General features: G+C 39.2%; 1 protein-coding gene across 3 annotated transcripts in view; it reads right to left on the bottom strand.

The window, feature by feature from the left end:
* Positions 1-3,749: 3,749 nt before the first annotated feature.
* The window catches only part of fyna (FYN proto-oncogene, Src family tyrosine kinase a), a 28,085-nt gene continuing 19,458 nt past the window's right edge, over positions 3,750-12,376 (bottom strand). For all 3 annotated transcript variants that reach the window (XM_054796816.1, XM_054796815.1, XM_054796814.1), the window contains 6 exons: positions 12,010-12,174; positions 10,936-11,115; positions 8,802-8,878; positions 7,950-8,103; positions 6,866-6,997; positions 3,750-5,634 (listed from right to left, as the gene is read on the bottom strand). In XM_054796816.1, coding sequence (XP_054652791.1) covers positions 5,426-5,634; positions 6,866-6,997; positions 7,950-8,103; positions 8,802-8,878; positions 10,936-11,115; positions 12,010-12,174 — 917 coding nt within the window. In that variant the 3' untranslated portion in view covers positions 3,750-5,425. The remainder of the gene's footprint in view (positions 5,635-6,865; positions 6,998-7,949; positions 8,104-8,801; positions 8,879-10,935; positions 11,116-12,009; positions 12,175-12,376) is intronic.

Below are 12,376 nucleotides of genomic sequence, written 5' to 3'. Positions count from 1 at the left end.
ATATAAAAATATATCATCATAATGAATAGATTAATTATATATTAATAATAATAATACAAATAATAATAATAAATGTAATAACACTTAATAATAATAACAATAAAACTACATAATTTTATAATTTTATAATAATAGTAATAGTATTAGTTATTATTATTATTATTATTATTATTATTATTATTATTATTATTATTATTATTATAGTATATAATAACAATAGTAATAATAATCATAATTGTAATATACTTAATAATCATCATGATACTAATAAAATATGTTTTTATAATAATGATAATAATTATAATAATATTTATAATAATAATAATTATTATTATTTATAATAATAATAACATGTGTATTATTAATAATGTTATTAATTATTTATATTGTTCTAATAATAATATATCATACCAATAGTAATTATAATAATAACTATTATTATTGTTATTATTAAATATAAAATGTAATAATACTGAATAATACTAATACAATATTATTTAATAAGAATACGAATAAGAACAATAATATAATAATAATTAGTGTAAGTATTGATAATACTAATAAAAACAATGATAAATTAACAATGTTAATATATTCCAAAGCTCCATGTTGCGTTGTTACCACAGTCTTGCATATGGTGGTCAGGTAGTGGAAAGGGGCTGAAGAGGAGCATCTTCTCAACAGATCTCAGCGGCAAAGGAGGTTCAAGTTGCAGCTCTTCATTCTCCGGACGCTGCCAAAAAGAGAGGCTGTCCATCCTGTCGACAAGCGGAATAAGACAGTTCAACATAACAATGTGGAACCTGCAGTAACGGACAATAATCACACACCTTTGCTTGCTATCAGCAGGACTCTTTGCACTCCCCTCCTTTGTGCACAGACTTGTGTCTCTCTGTTATATGCAAATTCCCCATGCTCCTGCTGCGTCCAATCACAGCCCTGCAAACAGTCTCAAGCGTGTTGCAGGGCCAGATCATCCAGAAAGGCTTCACTTGGGGGCGGAGTTCATTCATGACACCGTCCAAAAAATGTTTACCTCATATAATTATGACCGCATGACCTCTTTGCTGTGTGTGCGTGCGTGTGTGTGTGTGTGTGTGTGTGTGTTTTGGCATGCAAGATGCACAGTTCTGTGCAAAAATCTTGGGACACCACCAGGTTTCTAGCTAGCTTAATTGTGTTTTTATAAGGAAACAGTTAACGTTGGCTGTGCATGCCGTACAGAATATATACAGTATATATGGTACAGTATGCGCCAAATCAAGTCGTAGTTTAATGGGAGATCATAATAAATACTTTACAGCCTTTTGTAATTTATGTGCGTTTGGTTGATTTCTAATATTATAGCATTGTTTAAAAAAAATCAGTTTTTTTTTAAGGCAGCACAGCAAATATGGTGACAAATCTATTATCCTTTTATGATAAGAACATTATTAAAATAATTTAAAAACATATTCAAAATATTTCATTTGTTGGATTATTTTAATACAAATGATTATATTATTATATTTGACATTTTATATACATTTCTTTCATATGTTCATATATGAAATTCATATATATATTTCATATATCCATCTTCTTCTCGGTGGATCTCGAGGCCTTCCCAGGCCAGTTGAGAGACATCGTCTCTCCAATGTGTCCTGGGTCTTTCCCGAGGCCCGCTACTGGTCGGACGTGCCCTGAACACCTCCCCAGGGAGGGCGTCCAGGAGGCACCCTGAACAGAAGCCAAGTCACATTAAGACTCACTCTGCTCTGCGTCTTTGCTTTGTCTCTTCTCGTGCGCGTGTGACGAGGAGGACGCCGCCGCCATCGCCGTCTCACACGCGGCCACGCTGGTGGTGGCGCTGACCTTTGACACAACCCCTTCAGGCGGCACGGAGAACTGCGGGACGTTCACCGAAACTCTCGCCTCACTGTCACATCGTATCCTGATGGACGTTGGAGGCAAAATGCTAGTAAATGGTGTCTGAAGTTCACGCTTTGTGGTTTTCTGACCAGTTTTGGGTGGCCGAGAGGTCTCTGTGCTGACGGCAGGGACAAGAGTGACGACATAGAAGCGCTGGACTCGAGTCTTCACACCTTCTGTCTCCTGCAAAGCCATGGAACATCACATCCAAACAAGGGTGAAGCTCACATTAGCACTGGCGAAGATCATCACACAATATTACCTCTACGGAAGTAGCATGAAGATAAAGCATCATCAGTCAGCTCCGTCAGTCATGATATTCAAAAAGAAATGAAGTAAATATTACAAATGCTATGTAGCAATATAAAATATACATTCTGTTCTTTTTATTTTTTCCTAAAATAAATAGAAAAGAATAGAAAGGATGTAATATACAATAAATAATAAAAACAAATAAATAAGCTATTTTAAAATGATTAATATTCCTTATAACAACAATCAAATGCTACTTCAAGTAATTACTTTGTTATTGTTAATATTCTTATATCTGTCACTATGTCACAAATTGAACATAAGAAACAAGTGATCCTATCTGATTATGCTAATATAATTATTATTATATATCATCACTGAACAGAAGCCCGAGCCACCTCGTGGCTCCTCTCAATGCGGAGGAGCAGAAGCATCAAATTAACATTTGATACCAAATTAACATTTGATACCAGGTTTCCCACTTTGTCTCTCGTTTTCCACACAGTTCAATAACTGATGACATGTTCAATCCACGCTCCTCTTCTGTGGATTACAGCTGCAACATGGCCATTGAAGTTTGTGATGACATTGCAACACATCTCAAGAGAATTTCCTGACGGATGTTGGTCTTCAGGTCCTCAATGATCTGTGGGTTGTTGCAGTACACGCTCCCGACAGGAAGTAGTCTGCGGGAGAAAGATCAGGAGAGTGGGCAGGCCATGGGCTGTCCGTGCGCGCCGTGAGATGAGCCTATCTCCAGGAAAGTACTCGTTGAGGGAATCCAGTGAAACATTTGAGCAATGTGGAGGCGCACCATCCTGCTGGTAAATGATGGTATTCACGTTGACTCACTGCTTTCTCCTAAGAGCTGGAATGAATTTTAGTAAGTATTGTAAAGGAAAATTGTAAGAATTAAAAAAGCGGTACCATTTTTAGGTCCACGCTGTATTTATTTTATGAAGACACAGAGTAAAAAAAAAAGTAAAGAAAACAAGATAGTGCTTTTCAGTCTACAACAGTGATTCTCAACTTGTGGGTCTGGACCCAAAAGTGGGTCGTGAACCCATTCTTGGTAGACTGCAGGCAGGCACTTAAAAACGACAGAAATAAAAAGTTATAAAAATATTTCTCAAAATCACTTTTTATTTATTTTTGTTTTGTAGTTATATTGTTCCACATTTTAATTTGCAATAACTTGCTCCGAAATACATGTTGTGCATGCAATTCTGTGTATTTATGTTTAAAAACAGGACATACATAGCTTTTGAAGGAAAAAAAATAATACTTTGCTTGGTTTGACTGCCAAAACATCGAACTTATCACCACAATCTGTTGTAAGACTTTACGCTCACATAAAACCATTCAAATAACTTTGTGGTGGAGTTACGATCTACCACAAGAAGGAGTTTTGCAACTGTAATACACGAGAATGAAATAGGCGGCTTTATGTCTCTCTGTGTCAAGTAAACACGGAGGAGGTGATTTGCATAAAGTTCAGTCATGTTGGCGTTGTTGCGTGACTGACATGCAATGTGCAACGTCCTCGCATGCAACGTCGCGGCATTGATCAACGTCAGAAAGAAGACTTCAAGATGGCAAGGCTGTTTATTTCAAAGCATGTACAGGTAATAGACAGAGACAATAAATAATATAATAATAACAATAATAATAATAATAACACAGAGACAAAAAACCCCGTAAAGCAACATAAGCACGCACAGGAAGGGTTGGCATGGAACGCCCAGACCTGCAAGACTCTCTGAAACCATGGAAACACGTTTGGTCTGGAACAGGTCTTATCATGACAAAGCACTTTTTTTTTTTTTTTGCTTGCAAGTGAAAGACATTTGGATTGTTCCTCAAAATTCATGAAGCTGAAATGCAATGGATGCACTTTGCATCAGGTGGAAGAGTTCATTAGGCAATTAGTTAGAAAGCAAGTAGAAGGCATTCCCTTACAATAGAAGAGTACTTACTAAAGAGGAAAAGGCAAGAACAGGTGTTATAGTACATCAAAGTTTCCTTGAGAGGAGGAGCGGTAGCGTTATACTCTATTAAGTTAGTGTTAAAAAAACTCAATGGACTGTACTCCCACAAAATGATTTTAATAGTAATTATTAATGCTATTATTTAGGATATTTTCACTGCTCAACAAAAAGCATGTATTTCCATTTTTTTTTTAAATTGGAAATAGTCAATAGAAAGTCAATTACCTGTTTACACCAAAAAAATGGAAATAAAAAGGGGCATAACTGTAAATTGTTCGTTCTTTTTAAATAAAAAAAACAACCGACAATTGCACTACATTTTGTGATTTTTGTCAACAGAAAAAAGTTTTCTCTCTGTATCATTACATTGAGTAACTTATGTAGTTTTGTGTTTTTTTTTAACATTATCCCCCCACCAAATACTTTTTTTCTTCTTCACTTGGCTTGAGATAAAAAATTAAATACAAATTTTGTAATAAAAAAAATAAAATAAAAAAAAAACATTTTTTTTCTTGGATCAAAATGTAAAAACAGTCAGCAGAAAAAAAACTTTTCTTTGTGTTTGGGAAGGAAAAAAATAGAGATTAAAAAAAAAGTATCAATACATTTTGTGAGGATGTTATTTTTGTTACATTTTTTATCCAAGAATACATTTTCTTCTTCTCTTTACTATATCTTTCACATTTTTGAGACAAAAATGTTTTTTGCTTAAACAAAATAAAAAACAAAACTTTGAAACTTAATCAACATACCTTATTTGGGTTTGGAATGAACTTTTTTTTTTTGTTCTTTTTTACTCACAAGAAATCCAAACATGGCGATACATACTTGTGTTGGACAGAGACCTACAATAATATTAATATTATTATTAATAATGTATTCATATTATTAGTCCAGCATATCTAGCTATGAGCTTTCCTACAATACAAGCTTCAGATTAACTTGAATTACAAGTAAAGGAAAGCCGCACATTTCCCAGAAATATCAAAAGTATAATGTCAAATGGAACCAACAGAAGTAAGTAAACAAGCAATTTGTATTTACACTACATACAACTTACACAACTCATCTTTTGCATCCTGGTCAGTGAACGCCACTCCTTCTCCAGAGCATCCTGATTTGATAGTCAGCTTGCCTGGGTGTGTGTTTCTCTGTATGTGCATGTGTGTGTGATGAGGCTTGGAAGTCAAGAGGTCAGCAGATGAGCGTCAAGAGGAGAGAGAGCGACAATAGCGGCTGTCTAGCTCCCTCTGGTGGACAGTTGGAGAAGTGACTCAGAGATTATCCCCCGGCTGGTATTGAGGCTCAGTGGCAGTGAAGTAGTCCTCCAAAAAGGCCTGCAGGTACTCGAAGGTGGGTCTCTCCTCCGGGTCCTTCTTCCAGCACTGCACCATGAGCTCGTGCAGGGACGTGGGGCAGTCCTGCGGGCACGGCATGCGGTAGCCGCGCTCCACTTGCTCCAGCACCTCGCGGTTGTTCATGCCTGGAAGGGTAGACGAGACTAAGTGGTCGAAGGCTAACACTCGTGAAAAAGCAAGCATGCTGACTGTGTTCTGCCGATTCTCCCTGTCTGTTCCTTGACATTTGAGGCGCCGGAGCCCCTCTGCCAAGTCACAGTAAAGTGAATGTGAATTTTTCTTACGGTTTTATAATAACTCACATACTGTACGCTGCTTGTCATCTTTGTAGATTAATACATTGCAGCTGTAAGAGAACAAACAGTACCACAGCTTTCTTGGTATGTTAAGAGTTGCAAAGGGGCTGGAAATGTTCCGGTAAATTTACAGGAACTTTTCAGAACTTTCCATGGGAAGTTTAGCTAGGGAATTTTAGAAATATCTAGAACAGTACACTTTCCATGAGAAGTACTAATGTTCATTTTTGAATAATGCTGTAGTCGTTCATTGAACAAAACCATGACTGCTTAATACAATACGCATGATTCGGTGCATGTGGAGGGCGTGGCTTCAGCAACCCTACCCTGTTTGCAAGAGACCGATGGAGGCACATTGCAGGTGAGAGGTTTCACTGATTTTAATGAGAATTTGGTTGTTCTTATCACGATTATGATATATTTAATTTTTATGACATGTACTGTAATAGAATAGCTTACGAGGGTGCCAAATTTGAGGAAAAGCACATTATGTGAATGCAAAGTATGCACATTAGCGTTTATAGTGGCCTTTAAAGTCGTCAGAGACATGAGGAAAGCACACAGAGTCCCACAATTAATCATTCATGAAAAACTCACTCGCACGCAATGTGAAAGTGGTCGCTGGTGGTCTATTTTTAGCGAGCTGAACCACTTTCAGTCATCTTCTGGGTGTCTTGAAAGGCACTTGTAATTATCATAATTATTATTTTAAAGTGGCTAAAGAGAGCCATATTGTGTTGTAATACCGCTTTACTCCTTAGGGGACGATAGTGAGTCACTGCAAAAGTAATGAGGCTATTCTGGAGGGATGCGGGATCATTATGATGCCACTCCTCCTTTTTTGGTTAGTAGTTTTGTTGTAAATTGTGATGCATCGCTTTTAGGTAAAACATAAGAAAATGTGCATGGCAGCCACTCAGGAGCGTTTAAAGGCCTACACTGTCAGCTGGGAGCATGTCTTTGGATTATGCACGGCCGAACCTACATTATGCAACACGCCGCTCTTTTTTTAGCGCCTGACGCATGAATAAGAAAAAAATCCTAAAGACCCCACACTCACCTGGATAGGGCACCCGGCCCTTGGTCACCAGCTCCGTCAGCAGGATGCCGAAGGACCAGACGTCTGACTTGATGGTGAATTTTCCGTATAGCGCCGCCTCGGGTGCGGTCCACTTGATGGGAAACTTTGCACCTGACAAAAATGTACAATTTTCAAGGTGTTTATTTACAAAACCTCAAAAACAACAGCGTTACCTGGAAAGTGGTGATAATTGGAGAGAGGAACATTTGAGAAGTGATTGTACATAATGATTTGGAGTGCATGTGAAAGTGGAAAGAAAAGGTAGCTCTCTTTGACCCCATGTTAATTTACAAACAAGTATGTTATTATATCATATTATATTTGTATATATGTACATATACAGTATACCCTTAGCAGCAACAACTGCAATCAAGCGTTTGAGATAACTTGCAATGTGTCTCTTACAGCGCTGTGGAAGAATTTTGTCAGACTCATCTTTGCAGAATTGTTGTAATTCAGCCACATTGGAGGGTAAGCCAATTAATCTTCATAAAAATACATCTCATAAAAAAAATTATAGTTTTATATGCCAAAAAAATGTGAAATAACAATAAACGAGGAATGGATGAAAGTTCTTGACGCGGACTTGCCGTACATCCCGAGGAGATCAAATTCAATAGTGTTCCTCACCTGGCACTGGCAACTTTCTCTGGCCCCATGGTGGGTTATTTAGCAGTCACTCTCAAAAATGTATTGAAATTCGGCAAAGGGAAAGTGATGTTTGTTGTTTTTCAGAAAAAAAAAATCCTAACAAATCTGGAGATACTTGGTTCCTATGAAGAGCGTTAACCATAGCAACAGACCGGCATCTTTTTGTAGCACTGCCATGTTGCGACTGCGTGTGCGTACGTTTTCCAGACCGTGACAAATTACAAGCTCGTTTTCTCTACTTACCATGCAAATATAAGTCAGGGCAAGACGATAAAGGCAATATGTTTGGCTGGAACGCATTTCCTCTGACAAACACTTCCTTTTTCAGAAGACTGTTAGGCACAGATTCTTTCATTTTCTCCCCTAAATGAATATGTTTTCACACATTGACGGTGCAGTGAGTGTAATGTACCTTGTCTCGCTGTGTACTCGTTGTCCTCGATGAGCCTGGCCAGACCAAAGTCAGCAATCTTACACACCAGACTGTCTCCGACCAGGATGTTGGCAGAGCGGAGGTCTCTGTGGATGTAGTTCATCCTCTCAATGTACGCCATGCCAGCCGCAACCTGGGAAGTTGAGTCAGTGTTTTGGGTTTTTTTTTCATCTTATCACAGAATGGCTTTCGGGAGATTAAAGCAGAATGCATTCATACACTTTCACTCTCTCTCTCTCTCACACACACACACACACACACACACACACACACACACACACACACCCACCCACCCACGCACACACACAGTTTTGTATTGCCTTTCACAAAGAGCTCAACAATGCCACAAATTATGTTTTTGAAGTTGTCCATACTTTTGTACTCGGAATTCATTCATCTCATGGTTGTTTTGCCAAGCTAATAGCCTTTAAAAATCTTTATAGAATCCCCTTTTAAACAGACATCCTGCAAAAAACACGACATAACAATCGATGCAGCATTTATCTCCCTCTGCCTTTTAGAAGAGGGATATTGCAACAACACGCGCCTTCCGTCAGCAACACGTTAATCAGACAATATAAATGTATAAAATATTTCTCGAACAGTGACAGTGTCGGGTGTTAAACTTACAGTAACACTCTAATCCCGGCACTGCGGAATACTTTTATACATGGGCGCTGTCCCTCCTGTTATGCAACATTGACACTACCTCCTAAGATGGAACATTGCCAGGTCTACTTCATCTCCCCGCATTTTGTGTTGGCCCTGTTTACACAGGATAACGACGCAAAAAAGCCAAGGCCGTGTGAAAAGGGCTTTAAGATGACCTACCTGAGCCGCCATGTCCACCAGATTTGGAAGCTTGAGACCTCGTCCTTCCCCATCCTTGAGGAAGTCAAGCAAACTACCTGGAAAAGATCAAATACAAAAAAGTCATAAGGGCCTTTGCTTTGATTGGTTTGATTGTTAATGCAAAAAATAGTAGCACAGTAATCCCTCATTTATCGCGGTTAATTGGTTCTAGACCCGACCGCAATAGGTGAATTTCTAATAAGTTGAATTCCTTCTTTATAACAGGGAATATTTTCGTAGTTATGGCATAGAAAACCTGATTACGATCTTCTAAATACGTTATTATTTTATTGTGCCTGTTATGTGATAACTTAAACCTGCAGTAAAAGAGGGCTGTTCAGGTCTGGTGCTTCGGTGGTGGTCTCACCGAACAGTTACTGACACCAAGTGACCAATGCTACCAATACTAGCGACCAATACTACATTCACAAGTTGTGGTCTTAATGGCTTATACTGGTAGTTGTATTTTAGTGCACAAAGGCATTTTTATTTTTGAAAATGCTTAATTTGGGCAAAAAATATGTACAGTTTGCTTAAGTATGCATTTTTTTGACTAATAATGGTCTGTAGTCAACCACAAAACAGAAAACGTTTTTTAATTAATAATGTTTGAAAACCGTGAGAGTGTGGGAGCGATGTTGGAACTGCTATGTAGCAAGGGGCGACTGTAGTTATTTTTAGCCATTAGTCATTCGTGGGGGTGTCACGAGACGAGATGAAACACAAGATTGTGTCTACGAGAACGAGCTGAGACGAGATTTTAACATTACTTTTAAGAAAAGTACAAATTATAAAAAAATTATATAAAATATATGACAATATATTGCAGTCTACTAATTTAATTTCTACGACGTTACACTCTTCTGCACTCTGTGTGTATGCTGCCGGCCCCGCCTCCACCCACAGAAACAAAGAGACCGTATGACTGACAAAAGGGATCACTCCGTGCACTTCTATGAAACAACGGCATGAACAAAGGTGCTGAAAATCAATGCACAGAGTGAATCCTCTTCCTGTCTGTTTGGATGCGGGAGATGACGAAAACAGACATGCATGCATTGGGCAATATATTGAAGCGGGCAAAATGATCAAGTTTGTTTTAATTTATTGTGTGATTATTGTCCCAGGCCTAGTACCCACAAGACAGTTTTTTTCTGAACAAGAAATCTTATCACATTTTAATCTTGCAAGATCTTGTGACACCCCTAGTCATTAGTCATTTTTATTGCAAATGTTGATCTGAAATAGGAGAGGGCATTTGCGAAGGTAGGCTAGAGTCCCTTTCAATGAGTCGTATACACACAGGAAATAATGTGGTGATTTCAGTGTTAATGAAATCACGGACAAATCGCGGAATTGGCCAATAAAAATGTAATCTACTGTTAAACGCGGTATCTCGTGGAAATTGACATAATGTGAGGAGAAGGAACAATTGTGTAGGGAAGTATTTCCCCAGCAAAACACTCGATCATCACAAATAGCCCGCCCTCTCCTGAACTAAATATGCAGCAACGGCGACCTGAAACACGGGAATAACTCCTCTCTTACGAAGCGTGAATGGAAACTAGCTAAAAAAAATACAACTAAATTTGGGAAAAAATAAAATGGATTTCACAGGGCCCAAACTAATGTTTTTTAAAAAAAAGCAAGCGCACCAATCACAGCCTTTACAGATCTGCTATTTTCTTGAGGCCTCCTTTCTTTTTTGTCAGTTGTTTTATAACTTGTGAGCAGAGCAGAGCAGAGCTGAGCTGGATGAAAGCTGCCAGATATTAACTGTTGCTTCAGTTCTGACCCAAAACAACAAAAAGAAAAACAGTTTGAAGCTGACATGAGATCAGTCCTAGGATTCCTGCCACAAAAGTTACACTTGGCCCACTTATTTTATTTGCTGTGGTGACTGAGGATCTTGGGAAGCACGCTTGCTGTCATCTCTGCAGTCGACTGCCTGAGAAACAGCACAGCACAGCTCAGCAGTAGGGCCCTGGCGCCGTTATATGCCGGAGGACACCCGCTGCGCCATCACGCGCGCGTTCAGCCATGAATTATGCACACGGTGCGTGGGCGTGATACACAGGCGTGCGTATATAATATTGATGGTATCCCAACATACCTTTATTCATGTACTCGGTGACGATATAAATGGGCTCTTCGGACACTACGGCGTACAGCTGCACCAGCTTGTCGTGGCGCAGCTTCTTCATGATCTGAGCCTCCTCCAGGAAGGACTCGGGCGACATGGTGCCCGGCTTCAGGGTCTTCACCGCCACCTTGGTGGTGCCGTTCCACGTGCCTGCACAAAAAACAATCTTGGATTATCTATCCACCTCAAAGACACTTTATTAGGTACGCTTGAGGTCCCAGTTAAACAACATCTCACATTTCAGCAACCATTTTACTACATCTTCTCAAGGGACAATAAGGCTACAACTTAGAGTAGTCAGAGTAAAGCTTGTATAGCAGTATAGATTTACTGTCAACAGACAGCCATTATTGTTTAAATGTTTATTAAAATAGTTTAAATATCTGTTATCTGGCATAGCCTTAAGCCTCTTGGTCATGGAATTCTCCAGAGCTGCACGGGTTCCACTCTTTCATGATGACATCATTGTAGGAGCTGGTGGATGTCAGACACCTTCCTTCCTTCCGCTTGAGGATGCCCCACAGGTGTTTGTGTTCAGGCCTGGAGGAGACATACTTGGCCACTCCATCAACTTTGCCTTCAGCTTTCTCAGTAAGGCACTTGATCATCTTGGAGGTTTGTTTGGGATCCTTATCATGTTGGAAAACTGCCATTCAGCTCAGTTCCTGCTTTACAATGTCACAGTACATGTTGGACTTCATGCTTTCCCTCAGTGAATCCGGAGCTCCCCAGTGCCAGCGGCACTCGTGCAGCCCCAGACCATGTATGACCTTACCACCACCATGTGGGAATACAGGCAATTATCTTGGTCAAATTATCTAAGACAATAATGGTTGTGTGTTGTTTAATTTTCAGTGGCTTGTACATCTATACTTCTATACGAGCTGCACACAGACTACTCTAAAGTATGTCCAAAGTTCCCTTTCTGTATTTTTGTGCATTGAGAAGATATACTGGACTAAAAATGGTCGTTGAAATGTGAGGGGCGTGTACTTACTTTTGCGAGATACTATATTTTATTTGATTTTTTCCAAGATCACTTACCCATCCAGACTTCTCCGAACTGCCCGTTGCCGAGACGTTTGATGAGTTGCAGCGACTCCCGCGGGATCTCCCACACGTCTTTAGTTTTGACGGACAGGTCGGTGAGACGGGGCATGCCTTTGTGGCACGGCACGATGAGGCGGCAGCACAGCCCCGCCGCCCTCGCTGTCGAACAGACAATGGAAATGTAAAAAAAGAAAAGGGAGGACACGGCAGAGCTTTTATTCTTTCTAATTACCTGTATCTTTTGTTTTAATAGCTGTTTGTTTGTTTAAAAATGTGGTGAAGTCTGAGTCTGAATTTAAAAATGCATGAAACATAAAACATGTAAAAAAAGTAGGTATCTATGAAGGTCTATAATTTATTT

Source organism: Dunckerocampus dactyliophorus, chromosome 13, assembly GCF_027744805.1.
Source record: "Dunckerocampus dactyliophorus isolate RoL2022-P2 chromosome 13, RoL_Ddac_1.1, whole genome shotgun sequence".
NCBI lineage: Eukaryota > Metazoa > Chordata > Actinopteri > Syngnathiformes > Syngnathidae > Dunckerocampus > Dunckerocampus dactyliophorus.
Note: the sequence above shows the minus strand (reverse complement) of the source record. Positions and strands in the feature narration are given on the sequence as shown.